Consider the following 16,627-nt stretch of genomic DNA (forward strand, 5'->3'; position numbering starts at 1 on the left):
AAAAAGAGAAGCGTGTGCATATATATATATATATATATATATATATATATATATATATATATATATATATATATATATATATATATATATATATATATATATATATATATATATATATATATATATATATATATATATATATATATATATATATATATATATATATATATATATATATATATATATATATATTATAATAATAATAATAATAAATAAATAAATAAATAAATAAATAATTAATTAATTAATAATTTTTATCGGCTCAACTTAAAGAAAATTCTCAAATAACATCGTTTCCACATGAAATGATTATTTTACCTCTGAGTTCATTGAAATCACGATCGACTCGTTGTTCTTGTGTTACCTTCGTTGGACCCAAGATCGAGCATCATATGCGTGAAAACGAAAAGACCACTATGACACTTTTGTAGTTGATCGTTTGTGAAGTATTTATGCTTACGACTATGCACATAAGCCCAATCACTATTCTATTCGAACTCAGCCTATATTAGAATCAAACCAATCAAGGATTGAATCAGTAATTTGGCAGCTTTGAATCGAATTAGAAATGGGTTTGAGATTCTACATTTGTAATATAAAACTTCAAAATAAAATCGCCATTCGATTCTAAATAAATCAGAAAAAAAAAACTTAAAAACTTAGTAATTAAAATTTAGTAATTGACTAATTGGATGCATTTAAAAACTTAAAAATTAAAATGGATGGTTCTAGTCGGAACCAAAACCGTTGGTTCCAAATGAATTTATTGTGCTAAGTGATGCTTCTAGGACTTGGTCACGTGCTAATGCAGCATAAGATGATATCATAAACCTGTAGACAATTAAAACCACCATTCACAACTGAGAAATGGAACACAAAAATCCCCTTATAAATTACAGGATCATTCCTCAGAGAAATTAATCTGCTTAATTAACATAATATTAAGTTACATATAAGATGCTTTTACACAATTCAAACCTAAGACATATCAATGTTGCAACAACACACAAACCAAGAGATCTCAAAAGAAACAGAAATAAAAAAGAGTTGTTTTTACACAATACAAATTCTTTTTTCTTTGCATGGGCTCAACCATACTGACTAATAAGTGTGTACCAAAATTCTGAAGAAATATATTCACAAGGTCATAATCACATAAAAGTAAACACTCGAATCAAACAACTGATAAACTCATGCCATCATTATACTCCACTATAGTATGGTGTTGATCGAACCTTACAGAATTACTCATTCATTAAAAAAAGATCAGCACCATACAGCCCTTTCAGACTTTCCTAGGCAATTATTAAATCCATGCAATCATTATACTCCACTTTATTCTAGTGTTGATCGACTCTCACAGCATTACTGTACAATTCATTCATAAAACAGGACAACAGCATCCATATATTTCTGGATATTTCGATTATTTTACCCACAGTGAGGCACATACAGTGTTTTCTATCAGCCACTAGCTTCCAGGTAGTGCTGTATCATCTATATCATCTATTCAAGCAGGCATCTCTGAAGGGTCCTGACCCAGATAGGAGGTAACATGGCAAACTGGAAACCCAAATGTGAAAGATTATTAAGTCCACAAGAACAGTACCATTGATAGCTCTTTAGATGCAATATGCTGACCAGCAAACATCACCAACTATATGTTCTTGACAGCAATCCAAGATGACCAGATTATACAGGTTGAGAAGATCTATGGTTGCTAGCCAGAAAGGAAAACTTCAAATACCCTTCTCTACACTCTGGAAGACACCAGGCAAGACAGAGCAAAATGATCCAACCCATGTTGTTTTGGTCCAAACAACTGGTGTATAAACAAAACAAACTCAAGCTGCCGAAACAGCCCCCATTTGCTACTTTATATAGCATGCCAACCAGAAATTGTTCTATGAAACAATAATGTGGAAGATTGAAGATAAAGCAATCTCCCAAGTCGACCATCCAAACAAACAAAGTGACCAGGTTCATAATTCATGAACATTATGGAAGATCTTCACAATATAAGCTATACAAAACCTGAACATATATCTACATGTATGACAAACCCGCCATGAGGTATGTATTGCAAAGTTGCATGCAGTAAAAAGCTGAGTCGCCCTTGTCAGACTTGAATCATCTGCATACACAAATTAAAAAAGGAGAAGTTGAACTAAAAATTTTGTAATAACTAAATGGCTGCTTAAAAAAATTGTACTGCCAGAGCAGAAGGCACACTGTTGTCTACTAAGCTGAGTGACAAGATATACAGACATGAAAAAGATCATCCAATGGATGCATGCTCAATTTGGAGTGAAAGGTCAGAGTTTTCATCTTCTGAAAATAAAAGCCATGGATGCAGATGACTAATCATGGAGACAAAATATCTTAATAATGGTGCCAGTTTTCTGGGTATAATTAGCCCAAAATGGCCTGTGCCCATTAATAGCTCCAGTATTTTTTAACATGGCACATACAGTATATTTCTCTGACTGCAGTACAAAAGGGTAAAGCTTTGCATATTGATCCTCCCTAGATCTCATTCATGGAGAACTCATATGCGAGACACCCCTTTATTATTCAATAGTGAGGGGAAATTTTAGATAAATCACTACTTTGGATCATGGGACAGTCCGGACACTTTTCAAGTTGTGTCCTTGGATCATTTATATATACTTATGCATAAATATACATATTTTGTCCCACCCTCTTTTGTCTCTTCTCTGCTTGTTATCTTATTTTATCATCTCCTCCTCTTATTCTTTTCCATTTCTGTTCAAGCTTATCATAGTATACTTTCTACAATTAAACTCAAGTCTTGGGTTTATAAAAAGAAGAAGAAAAAGTTAAGTTATGGGACTCAATCCTTTAAAGGGTTTCAAGTAACACAGCCAACATCGGCCCCAAGCATTAGACCGCTAACAATTAGTGGGAAACTGTGTCACAAGTCATGATCATGAGTCTGACTGTTTTCATTATAAGGTTAGGTACTTAGAAGTGACACTAGACATATTCACCATTCTAGTGCTTAAAATGCTGAGGATAAGCTAGAAGATTGTTTGGAAATGACCCCACCATCTCAATGCCCAGATGTGTTGCAACACTGGCAAGAGTTCTCACATTGTTTTGGATTAGCACAAGCAAAGAAGTTAGTCCAAATCGACACGGTTAGACGAGCAACATTGGAATTTAGAAACACTTTCAAGAAATATGCTAAATTGATAGATATGCTAATTAACATAATTTATTTCCAGAAGACTAAGTGGATAGAGAAAAATTTTAAGAAAATTAATAGTTGTCAATATAAAATTTGATATACTAGAAAGCTAACTATATATTTATATATATTATATGCCAAAGGTATTACTTTAGATAAGGGTCTTAAGGACAATGTTATAAAAAAATTAAAAGATTTGAGGATAAAAATATAGTACTAAAATTTATACTCTTAAAAAATGTTCTGAGTACTGTTTATGCATTTCAAATTGGACTAAATGATAAAATCAAAACAAAATCCTTGAATAATTTAGATGGAATTATCCAAGATATACCTTTAATAAAAAATTGACAACTTGAAGTGCTTTGAATGCCATATAAGAAGAGAAACTGTTGGATTTAAAAGAGTGCACGAGAGTTTTGGATAGGAGAAAAACAAAGAAGACATTGACTTCAAATTTTGCTACATCTTATGAGATCATAATTGTTAATATCCTATTTAAGAAAGAAGAATAACATTTCATTACTTATGAGTGGACATTATTGTTTTCAGATAGGTTTTTTGCATTATGGGTTGTAAATTTACACCCTGCGGAAACTTGACAAATCAACATGGACTGATGATTTTAGATATATGTTAGAAGAAGGAAAGAAAAAAAATGGTAAGTAGTTTTAGTAAAACTAGATGGCAAAATTTTAAGACCAATGCAAATTTTTTTAAAAAAACAAAATGGAGAAAGAGCTGTGCAACTTGTACAGAAATAATATTAATAGCATGTGGACTTCAATGACCATTACGGTTAGGATGTGACAAATGAAATTTTGGAAAATCTAATGACAGAAAATGCAGCCTTAAGAGGGTAGCTTCAAGAGAATGTGACTTTAACAAACAATAATAAGAGATCATGCTCAAAGATTGGCAAAATTGCAAATAACAATGACAAGTTTAGAAATATATAGCATGAAAAGGACAAAAAAGTTGTATGACAAAATACAAGGCATGTATAGTAAGATAGGTACTACTATGGAAAACAAATTCACTAATGATATGGAGACTAAGGGAAGATAAAAAAAAAAAGGAGGTAATCAATGGATGAAGCACTCACCAATGCGGGGTCTGAGGAGGGTCAATGTATGCAACCTTAGCTTTAAATATTTAAAGAAAACTTTACCATTGTACCAAAGCCTGCTCATTGATAAGCTTTAAAGATAAGTGATCATGGTAAATTTAAAAATTATAGGTTTATTTCTAAGATTAGCAGAGATGACATAAAATAAGCTTTAAAAAGAATGAGGATAGTTAAGGGTGGAACCTGATGGTATCCATATTGAAATTCCAAAGACTTTAGAAGATCCGAAGATATATGATTGACAAGTTTATTAACTTTATTTAACAAAATTTTATGAATTAAAATGATGCCTACTGACTGAGGAACTCTGGAATAAAAACTTAAGTATAAGAGAGACATTCAAGGTCAATCCAACTATATAGTAAGTAGCATAATTTGTCATGTGATGTAACTTCAGGAAAAATAGTTAAATGTAGTTAAAGATGCTAATCAATTAATTCTAAAGATCATGATTTTGTCCTGAAATATCAACCATAGAAATTATTTATTTAATTTGCATGAGGAAGCAAAAATTTGCATTTAATTTTTACTGAATTAAAAAGGTCTATGATAGAGTTCATATAGATTTAAGAATAACCTTAAGTATATTGATATGATATCATAAAGTATATGTATAATAGTATTTTCAGTTAGTGTTGTGTTGTAAAAAGTTTGTCTAATGGTTTTGTCATTAGTATAAAGTTATATCAAAAATCAGCTTTATGGCCTAACTTAACTAATCGTATACAGAATATACCACCATGTTGTATGCTATTCGATGATGATTCTGATTGACGAGAGTTTAAATGAGAAGAATTTTAAACTTGAGCTATAAAGATGCCTTAAAGCTACATGTCTTAAACTAATTAGGATTAAAATTGAATATATGAAATATAATTTTAACAATACTAAAGAAGGATTATGTATGCTAATCAAGTACCTTTAGATCAAACAAATATATTAGGCCAGATATGTTTAATGGATTTATTGGGAAGCTAAGAAACATATACAAAAAATTAATATAGTTATAATGCAAACAATAATTATGATGCAAACATTGAAGTGAATATGCAGAGCTAATAGAAGAGAAATATTATAAGACTTTTGTTCATGGACAACTAGGCAAAGTGATGTAGAATAAAATGAGGGACAATCATCTGAAATTGTGTGAAAGTATTCAAAGGAAACCGGTAGATAAATGGTGTCCAATTAATGATAGTGGTATAATGAAACGTAGATGCAGAACTAAGAAGGCTTTACTAAAACCAACATAAAGTGATTCTAATGCTCTTAATTTAATTAATTATACTAGTTTGTACAAAGCTTAGTGGTAGGAAAAAATTCATGTAACTAATTCTGGAAAAATCAGGACATCGCTACTCAATGCTATAGTTATGGGATTCAAATCATGGACTCATGCATGTCTTTCCCTCTCATTTTTATTTTTTTTAGGACAAGTGATGACAGATAGTTCATAATCATGATAAATAGTAAAAGGCACACAACTATGGCAAGAAGCAGATGGTGAACAAGTAGGGTGTAGAGGGGAAGATGGGTGGCAACCAGGCATATCCTCTTCCTCCCTCCCTCCTGCTCGTTTCTCTTCTTTCTCCTCTTCCCTTTTCTTCTATTAAAACTAAGAAAATATTTTATGCATGTTTTGGTAGAGCCCCCCCAAGAAAATTAAATCATATACAATTACAATCCAGGATTTTTTTAGGGTGCAGAAAATCTGGTTAATATATCCTAATGATATTTACCCTTTTCTTCTATTAAAACTAGGAAAAAAATTTATGCATGTTTTTTAGATCATGTACAATCCAGGATATTGAGGGTGCAGAAAGTCTGGTTAATATATTCTAATGATATTTATACAACATTACTGCAACACATTATATGCAGATATGAACTTGAATTAGACACAGAACAGTGGAATAATTAGCTATAATATGAATCACTCAACTAAATCAGAGTTTAGCAAAAACCTAAGAACAGTAAATTCCACAAGTAGGATCACAGCAATTTGATGGCAATCGATGAAGAAGGTTACCAGTTTAGTAGCATTTTTATTTCTCAGTGTCAACATTGCTGCCTCAGCAAAAGCTTGAGCTGCTTCTGCATCAGCTTCAGCAGCTTCTGCCTCTCTCGCCGCTTCTTCGGCTTCTGCAATTGCAGCTTCTGCCTCGGCAACTGCTTTAGCAGCAAGAGCTGCAGCTTCCTGAGCAGTCATACTTTGTGTTCGTGCTAATTCAGCATCTACTTGAGATTTTAAGAGGGGCTTGATATCAACCCTTGATTCCCTTTGTCTTCCCTCAAGAAGCAAAAGCTTGGAGCTTTTTTCTTCTGAAAAAGCTGAACTTGATGGTGTACTATACTTGCGCTTCACCTAAAAGATCAAGAAACCTCTGAATTTTAAGTTGGCCAGTTAAACAAACTGTTTATTCATATAACAAACAATAAAAAATTATAAGAGGTAAATAAGCGGTAGTAGTAGATGAATACCTTTCATCATTTTAACCAAATTGCCATCTAATATAGAATCTGAAAATTGTAAATACAATTGTGTTGGAACTCCATAACATGATTGAGTTGGAACAATTTACCAAATCTGATCTTATGGAATAAGTACAAAAATATTCTTGCCTAAGCTCCCACAATCTAATTTCTAACAGATAATGGTACAACAAGTTTCCATAAAAAGTCACTCCACTTGAGAGGGTAAACTATTTATGTAACCCTTCTCAGACTCCACAATAGCAGGAGCCTCATGCATCAAGTTGCTCTTTGCAAAGGTAGATGCTTTATGTTTAGTGACAAAAAAAAACATCTACCACAATAGCACAGCTCATATCTAGTTTTTATTACTTAGTTGAACATACATCCAGATTGTGAAATTATGTAGTTTGTCCAATAAAAGGCACAATCAACCTAATAAATAGACCAATGCTCACAGGTAGTTTGTCAACTTTTGGACCTCCCTCTCTCTAGTGACAAAAGGGAGAAGGCTAATGAAACTATGCTCCATTGTGCCACAGTTGAAACTGCCATGCAGATTTACTATATTTAGCTTTTCATTGGTCCCGCATGATACAAGCATTTGAACATATAGGAACATAAAAGAGAATTGCAAATTTTACCATCAACTTGTTAAAATAACAATCACATCAGAAGTAACCAAAATTTCATGAGGCAATTTAGCAAAACTAAAAATTAAGTATAGCCACATGTATCAATGTTCAAGTATGATCCATAAACCAGACCTGGTCCACTTGGAAGAAACAACACAATACAAACTAAAGTGATAATGATTAGTTGGTTGAATGCAAATCCACTGGACTGCTTTGAGCACCAGTTAAATTGCCCACCTTAACACTGATACTTGTGCTGATAAGCTTAACAAGATTCTGTTAAATAGGTTACATGTAAAAGACACTGCTTTTCCATGGTATAGCCAACATTGTACATTTTGCATCACAAAGTACCTTGACCAATCTCCCACTTGAAGTTAAAGCCTTCAATTTTGCTGATAACAACTGTTTAAAATCTGTGGGAGGCCAATACCGATCCTACATGAGCCAGATAAAGAAATATATCAGCCATTACAAAAGAATAGGTAAAGCATTCAATCAAAATGGATCTGATTAGTCAAGCGATTGCAACGCAAGATATGAGATCTACAAACAGAATATCTAAGATCCTTGAATTTTCCAGTTTGTGATGATCAACAGAATGCTTGTCCAGTTGGTCCTCATTTATGTAAAGGTGGTAGGTATCTTAATAATTATACAACAAAAAGAATGACACTATTGACATTCTTTTCTTTCAAGTTCATCTTTAAATTTAGACAGAGGGATGAACATGAATGTAGTTATGTTTAATGATGAAAACATATTCAGTCAAAATTTGCTAAAACAAAGCTTAAATGATATTTTTATAAAAAAGAACCCATCTGGTTTGGCATTTTGCACATTGTCCGCTAGAATTCCGATCAGCCTTGATCTAGTTGTCCTATTCCCTAACTCCAATTCTACATACATAATGCATTCATATGTGTATACATTCACGTACTAAAAGATTTATAGCTGACCTGGTATCCTATCAGCAGGATTGAGGGCTCAATCCTGCTGACTGAAAATCATTATGGAATCTAAAATCAAGCCCAAAGTTCAATGCCCAAGGCTCCTTCAGTGTGGGGTACGAGGAGAGTCCATGTAACCTCATAAATCTTAGTAGAGGAGCTATATCCATAAACTGCATCATGTCATTCTAAACTCACCCTTCCAATGGACATAATATCCGACATATAAATAATTGACATACAAAAATCATATGTTCTGAAGCCCCCCAACATATTTATCAAATGTATATAAAATTTCAGTAGTATTAGTGAACATATTTAATTTAAGTAAAAGAACTGGCTTCATACTCCAAATTGAAATTAACACCATTCAACATTATATAGAACATCTAAAGTTACAATTGCTGGTGGTAATTTCCAATATATTTAATTCCTGTAGCAAAATACTGCCTCAATTTTGTATATATATGTTCTTTCCTTTTAGTATAGACTGCATTGCTTCATATTAAAACTGGCAGCTTTTATTCATCTTCCTCCCCTACTTTGACCTCAAGTTATATCCTTCAATTGTAGTTTGTGTTGGATCAGTTTCTGGGCTGGAAACATTAGCTTGCACCAAGCATAGAGTTACCACTGGAGTTGTACCTGTCTGAAATTAAAAGAGAAGATCGCACTCATATTCAATTGTTCCAGAGGAAGAGAAATGCAGGCTTCATTTCCAAAGCTTTGATGAACAAATACATTTCATAATCTGTGAAAAAAAATCTCTAGATTTCTCCTCCAATTGGCAAAGATAAAGATTCACTCATCTAACAAACAAAGCATACTTACAAGTTACAAAGCCCCTATATTGAAAAGGCACAGAAATTTTAGAATTATCTAAAGCTAAAGGTAATGGTTAGAGCATATTTTTTATACCATTCCAAGAGTTGAAAAACTTCTAAACATGATAATTGAGTTAAAATCAGCAGAAAGCAAAAAAATGAAAACAATCTTTTAGGAGTTGCAAAAAGATCTCTCAGATTTCAGAACCAATAAACACAAACAAGAAAAGAAAAGGGATCAGAATAGTAAAAGAATTACAGGAGGCTCAAAACTGTAGAAGCAAGAAAAATAAGATAGTGCCATATAGAAACAAATATTTCCAAAAATAACCTCTAATCTGAGTATACAAGCAAAAAGAAAGATGGGCTTACCACCGGTTCACAATGTTTACAGGATAGTAAGTCCTGTACCTTATATGGACAGCCCACAATTGATGGTCTACATGTATGTTCATGCCGGTATAGGTAAATACTGATCGATACATACCATTCCTGATGAAATTGCATTTATTGACTTCATGTACGATAGAGAAAAGAGAGAGACATTTATGCAAGCCAACCTAACTCAAATAAGTTGAGCCAAGTACCAAATAACATGAATGCATATACAACTGCAGTAAAAAGGTAGTATATGGCCTTTGACAAATATGTTAGGTGTTATATTTTTTATTTTTCAAGAAAACCAAAAACAGGAATTAGCTGAAAGAAGGGAAAAAACCTCTATATACATGGCAATAGCTGCCTTGTCAGACCCAGCGGGCTCCTTCAAATTTGTTACAGCTTCCAGTATCAGAGTGTCTAGCCTGCATATGAGAAAAAGAAACCCAATAGATTAACTCATAATCAATACAAAGAAAAAATGATAACAAAAACTACCAGTTACAGCTAGAAGCCATGGTACAAGTGGACACTGCATATAACGAAGAACAAAAGGTGCTAAAATTTGAATCTACCAGTGTCCTTTTTATCACTGTTATCATTGTTATGTGGAAAAGGGATCATACAAAAAAGATAGGACTTCAAAATTCGAATCTACCAGTGATGTAATTATTGAGATCATTGTTTTATGAAAAAGGAAGTTCACAGAGAGTCAGGATCAAAAAGTACAAAGTACTGAATAGAATGCAGATCAGGAGTTTTCTTATTACTGTAGATACTGTTAATCCCAACAATCAGGGGTTTTCTTATTACTGTAACTGCTGCTGTTAACCCACAATCATTTTGTTTCCTTCCAATGAGTAATAGAAACTTGCCAGAGAATGTAGCTCAAGATGTTGGAGGATCCAAAGATTCAATTTGAGATAAGTAATGAAGAGATGTGCTTGCATATCATGTTGGAAAGTGAACCTGTCAATAGAATATGTACAAAAAAGAGTATGGTAAGTAGATACCAAGTTTCAAATATATGATGGGCTGGTACATACCAACCAGTATTTACTGGTCAACCAAGAATTGACATTTAATCATAGAGATCGGTATGGTTGGTTTTATTAATTTTTTGGTGACACTAAGGAGTACAAATCAATATATATGTACCATAATGGTTTGACTAAGGACCAATAAAGAACAATATAGGCTGGTACAGTTAGTTTTATTAGTTTTTCTAGTGATACTGAGCAGCAGAATAAGTATGAACAGAGACAAAAAAAGAATGAACATCTTTAAGCCCAAATATAGATTCATAAATCATATATCATTGTTGTGACTTTGAAATAAGATGGGAAAAAAATGAATGCAGATCATAAGTTATTGGTGACAAAGGCCCAAATTGAATTGAGATAGGAAAAGAGAACAAAAATGACATCAACACAAATGAGTATATGGTCAATATCTGTCGCCTTGGAGCATGAAACAATTAAGCAATAACCAAACCAACCTGAACAGAGACCTCTTCTGACCAGTAGTTTGATGTGGTTCACTAGACATGGTAAGAGGCTTGGCGTCAATAATTTCTGTGTCTGTATCCTCGACCGTGGTTCCAACAGACACTAGTGCACCATCATGCCTGGAGATCTGTCGGCTCTTTTTCAAAGCTGCCCTGGCCTTTCCTCGAGATCCCCATCCATATGCAGTTACATTAATATTCCGCCACTTGTCCTGCTCAGTCAAAGACAAGTACCTAGTAAGTTATCAAGGAAAAAACAAAGAAAAAGTGACGAAGAAAAGAACTTTTGCCCACATACATTTTACAAAAGAAGCTATACCTTGAGGTCAACATTAGATCGCATGCATAATACACCATTAAATTCAGGATCTTTTAAAATTGTGCGCCATTTGCCAACCCCATGCTTACGTACTCCAGCTTTGAGAGCAGCTTCTTCCTCTGGTGTCCATCTTTGCTTGGGAGCACCCATTGGTGAGATTAGGGCTTCAACTCAACAGCAAATATCTAAATTCTAACCTGGTATTTACACATGAATTGACCAATGCATCAAAAGTCACACAATGAACACTAACCAAAACAAATTGGAAACTAGATCATGTTCCTGACTGAAATTGGTGAGAATGGTAAATAAAAAAAATGTCAATTTTAATTACACGATAATATTATCTACAAAATGCAGATCAGGAACATCCAAACCGCATTAACTACAATAGTGACCAAGGCTTTTACATTCTTCCGAAAAACATGGAGGAGATATAAACTACAACAAAAGTCTATGATTTGCACACTGCAAAAGAAATCAGCAAGTCTGCGTCACCGAGTAAGTGGTGATTCAAACATGCTTCATTCGCATTTTATGCGCTTTAAAAAAGTGAGCAAAAGCAATAATGCGATCGCTATCACGGAGTCAAAAGATTCAGCAAACTGAGCAAGACACAATTTTAGATGGTAAGTCGTAGTCAAATAACCTAACCGGATGAAGGATCATATCCTCTACAAGTGTTATCAGAGAACCAGATGGATGTCAAGAGTCAAGACAACAGCACGGATCGAGATGTACAGCGACGCAATACCGTGATCATCTAAAAATACGAGATAAAAAGATCTGCCTAATTATTTCTTTGTTCTTACCCAAATCATCAAAACCCTAAATTCATGTTGATCTGCCTAAACTAAAAGAAAAAAACCAAAATCAGATCATGAGAAGACAATTCTAAACATTAAAAAAATCATTGAAAAATAAAAAATCAAAACTCAATCAACCAAATATCAATCCAATCAAGAAAATTTCAAGCAAAGAACAAATTGTCTAAAAGCATTTGAGAAATTCGAAGGAAAAAACCCGGCAACCATCCGATCGAAGAGGAAACAAGGACGACCGAAGAGAAGAGCGAAGGATACGAAGAAACAGATCGTAACCTTCTGCGGTGACCATAGATCGAATTCGATGACGCGAGTTCTCGCGATGAGCTCGCTTGCGACCATAATGGAATAAGAAGCCCTAACCCTAGATCGATAAAATCCAGCGCAGACCCTCATACCAACGAGCTACTCCCCAGAAGTTTCTCGTCCTACGTGGCAGCATCAGACAAAACGCCCCTTGCGGGACCCGCAGATTAGGACGGAAAGAGGTGCCCTATAGTTGGGCGTTAGACGGTCGGGTTTCGTCGGTTCGGGTTAAGATAAGTCCGATTTGCAATGGACGTCGGAGATTTAAGCGGGGCGTTGTGTGACGGGTTGGATAGGTAACGTGTCGGACCCAAATGAAACATCAATTGGCCCGGTCCGGTTTAACGTTCTCGTTCCCCCGACCCGGCCCATCCCTTTTCCGTCGTCTTCCTCGACGGGTTCTCAACACGCCAAAACCCTAAAATCTTGGGGATAAAAGAGAAGTGCAGCAATTCATCAAATCTTCTCACAGAGTTGGATTCCTCTCTTCTGGAATTCCGATTTGCAATTGGAGATCTTTTTCTTGAATTTGGTCAAGTACTTTCGATCGTCAAGCCACGCTCATGAACACCAGAAAGAAAGAAAGAAAGAACGATCTTCCATACGCTTTTCTCTTTTGTTTCTCTTTCGATAGTGTACACGGAAACTTCGATGCCATTTTGAATTTGTTACAACCATTAGTGCCATGTTCTCGGGATTCGATAGCCATACAACACAAAGAGGGTAAGAAGGTGGCCGGGACAACGAACGGCGGCGGTATTAGAGCTTCCTTTTTATTAACTAAAAAATATATTTTTACTTTTTTTTATTCTATCCATGAGAAATTAAATATTTTTAATATATATATATATATATATATCTTGATAAAATTATAATTTTATCCTCAAGAAAATTAAATATTTTTTACTTATATCTTTAATTATGAAATTAACTAATTTAACATGTTATTTTGATCGAATTTGATTATGATTGTATCTTGATTACTTGATTGAATTTAGATTCAATCATTATCATCTTAATCAAATTTAAAATTTTTAATTTTAATTAATATTTTATTTTGATCGATTTTAATTTTGATTGATCCAATTGGATTGATGTTTAGTCAAAATCTATCAAACCAAGTTTATGTAATCAAAATTTAGATCTACTCAGTTAAATAGGATTGATTTGTCTAATTTAGGATTCAATATTGAATATATATATATATATATAATAGATTTTTGTTATAGTTTTCCCATATAGAATATTCATAAAATCTTACTTGTCATAATTAAATTTAAATTATTATTTTTGAATATTTATGCAGTTATTCATATTCATATATCTTGAAATTATGAAATGATTTTTATTTTTATATAAACAACATGATTTATGATTTATCATTATTACAATTATCATATTTTTTTATACTGATTAATATTTAATAAATATTTTGAATTATTATTTTAAAATTTTAAATTATTTTGATATAAATCAGATTGAAGAAATTTGCTAAAGTTTTATTTGACTAGTAGATGTTAAAATGGCCTAAGATGATACATTTATGAGATATAAATTATAATAAATATATTTTTTCATTTATAAATTTTTTAAGTTATATTTTATATTATTGTATTGGTCTTATAGGCATCATAGTATATTGAATTAATAAACTTATAAAATTATATTAAAGAATTAATATTAAAAAATAATATTTATGATAACACACATAATTAAAAGATTTTAATAATATAAAAAGATATTTTATTTTAAATAATTATGTTATGAAGTTAGATGATACTTTTTTGGATGCCCTTACTATTTATGGTTGTATACGTAAAGATAAAAATATTACTTCACCAGAATGGTATCAGTCTTTTATAATAGTAAAATAACATTGGATATGTTAATATTTTACCTAAAAAATAAAAATCATTATCAATGGTTTAATATTTACAAAAATTAAAATTTTAATATTATATTATTTTATTATAATAATACTATTTTCATTTATTATATTTTATAAATATTCTTATTTTTTGAATTAAATTATTATAAAATGATTTGAGTATGTGTAATTTACATTGAGAGTTAGATATTGATTTTATTTGTTGAAAAGATCATAGACTTAGTTATTAAAAGTTTTATGAGATAAATAATTAAATGATTAAAAAAGACTCGATTTTAATAATTATTAATGATATTTAGATTTTATTATAGTTTATAGTTAACTCATTAGAATTTTTAAAGACCAATTTAAACTTATTGACAAGTTATTAGTTGATATTTTAATGAAAAAAATGATTAAAATTCAATATGATGGTATTTGAAGAATTCAAAATTATATCTTTAATATAATTAACAAAACTGTAAAGCTCAAAACATTATGCATAAATATAATTGAATCTATTCTCATTTTTTATTTTACTTTCTAATTTTACTTATTTAAAAATTATTATAATATAATTAATAATAAATAAAGCTTAAATGAGCTAATTAATATATGTGTTTAGGGAGAATTAATATTAAAAGAGGAAAATCTCATAATATTTTGAGTGTCACTCGTTGAGTGGTTAACTAAGATTATAAATTCTATATAAAAGAAAAGTATTCATAGTAAAGTTCTACAACAAAAAAAAAAGATCACTTAAAAAAAAGATTATAAGGTTTTAGTTCAAATATATATATACCTTTGCATGTTTTAAATTAAATAATTATAAAAATCTTTTTCTAATACTTAGTTGATTGATTCTAACGTTTCAATTTATGTTACTAATAGTTGGATTTCATTTTAACATAAAAAACCAAAGAGTATGAAATATTCATCGTTATAAGGAATTATCTCAAGGTGAAAGTGATGGTAACAAGTACTTATCGCTTATTCCTAGAGATAATTCATCAAATAGATACGGATGATATATATTATGTTACTATAATTTTAGAAATTTAGTTATTTTATCAAATAAATATAAGATATTATTCTTTATAATGATAAAACTCAATATATATATGATTTAGTTGGTTATGAAATTTTGTATGATAGCTTATATATAATTAATATGAATCTTAAGTTTACAACTACCATGCAATCAAAGATTGGAAATGAAATGTAGTTTCATAAATTTCTTGATATTATATATGCTTAGGTCACTTTATATTTTCTATTTTAATAGGGAGATATATCTTATCGCTTTTATAAATAACTTATTTTGACATAATTATATATATCTAATTCATATTAGATTTTAGACTATTAACACCCTTAGTTGTCTATAAATAAAGTTGAGAGATAGTTAGATAAAAGTTTTAAAATTATCAAATTCTTATTGTACATAAATTTTATGATAGATATGATGAGCCTAATCATAATTCTTGTTCTTGTGCTAAATTCCTAGAAAGATAGTATATTCAATATATTTGTTGAAATATGAAATCGTACTTTTATGAATATGGCTAAATGTATAATCAGTTATTCTTTGTACCTAAATCAAATGAAGTTTTAAGGATAATTATATATATTTTGATTAGAGTTCCTGGTAAGTTACATTAACTTCTTTTGAGTTATGAACTTGTAAAAAAAACTTAAATTAAAATATTTATATATTTAGGATTATTATGTAGAGATAAAAGTATTTAATTCACATGAAAAAGAATTAAATTCAAGAATTATTTTTATATATTTTACTGTTTATCTAAAAATATCAAGAAATACATATTTTATTATTCTAATTATAGGAAGAGAGCAAGCGAATATGATAATTCCTCATTCTCAAATCAGCCTTTCCTAGCGTATTGTCTCAACAAATAAGTAATTCTAAATTCTCATAGGTCCTTCAGGAATTCCTTCTAGAGCCTATTGAATTATTTTTATAGATTCCCTCATTTCATGAAAAATTATTTTATTTTTTTATTAGAACCTTAGGTGGTTCTCGAAAAAAAGATAGTGAACAAAATTATCGCTAAAGTCGAGACTAAAAGGAATGTATAAACCATACGCTCATCACATAAAATTTCTAGGTCCCAATATACAATACATAACTGCCAAGAAATAGTTCTTTTCACAATAAGTAAGAGTTATCTATACAATGATGAC

The 16,627-nt window shown here is 31.2% G+C and overlaps 1 protein-coding gene across 3 annotated transcripts; it reads right to left on the reverse strand.

Annotated features, from left to right (window-relative positions):
• Nucleotides 1–1,830: 1,830 nt before the first annotated feature.
• LOC103990956 (single myb histone 6) lies at nucleotides 1,831–12,674 on the reverse strand. Of its 3 annotated transcripts, none has more exons than XR_010488354.1 (8): nucleotides 12,526–12,674; nucleotides 11,426–11,622; nucleotides 11,098–11,318; nucleotides 9,940–10,024; nucleotides 7,802–7,885; nucleotides 6,370–6,705; nucleotides 4,317–4,396; nucleotides 1,831–2,134 (listed from the first exon to the last, which is right to left on the reverse strand). XR_010488354.1 is itself a non-coding variant. In XM_009410273.3 (7 exons), exons 2-7 carry the CDS (start codon nucleotides 11,573–11,575, stop codon nucleotides 2,120–2,122), a joined length of 891 nt encoding a protein of 296 aa, XP_009408548.2. In that variant the 5' UTR covers nucleotides 11,576–11,622; nucleotides 12,526–12,674; the 3' UTR covers nucleotides 1,831–2,119. The 3 variants fall into 3 exon arrangements, 1 of the variants encoding a protein (XP_009408548.2); XR_010488355.1 differs by having other exon boundaries at nucleotides 12,457–12,542; XM_009410273.3 differs by lacking the exon at nucleotides 4,317–4,396.
• Nucleotides 12,675–16,627: the final 3,953 nt, after the last annotated feature.

The sequence above is a fragment of the Musa acuminata genome, chromosome BXJ2-7 (genome assembly GCF_036884655.1).
Source record: "Musa acuminata AAA Group cultivar baxijiao chromosome BXJ2-7, Cavendish_Baxijiao_AAA, whole genome shotgun sequence".
Classification (NCBI taxonomy): Eukaryota; Viridiplantae; Streptophyta; class Magnoliopsida; order Zingiberales; family Musaceae; genus Musa; species Musa acuminata.

Coding starts and splice junctions, on each gene's coding strand:
- LOC103990956 (XM_009410273.3), bottom strand. CDS start 11,575: ATGGGTGCTCCCAAGCAAAGATGGACACCAGAGGAAGAAGCTGCTCTC. Junction 10,025..11,097: donor CAGAAGAGGTCTCTGTTCAG/GTTGGTTTGGTT, acceptor TCTCATATGCAG/GCTAGACACTCTGATACTGG. Junction 6,706..7,801: donor CAAGTGGGAGATTGGTCAAG/GTACTTTGTGAT, acceptor TTGATCTTTTAG/GTGAAGCGCAAGTATAGTAC.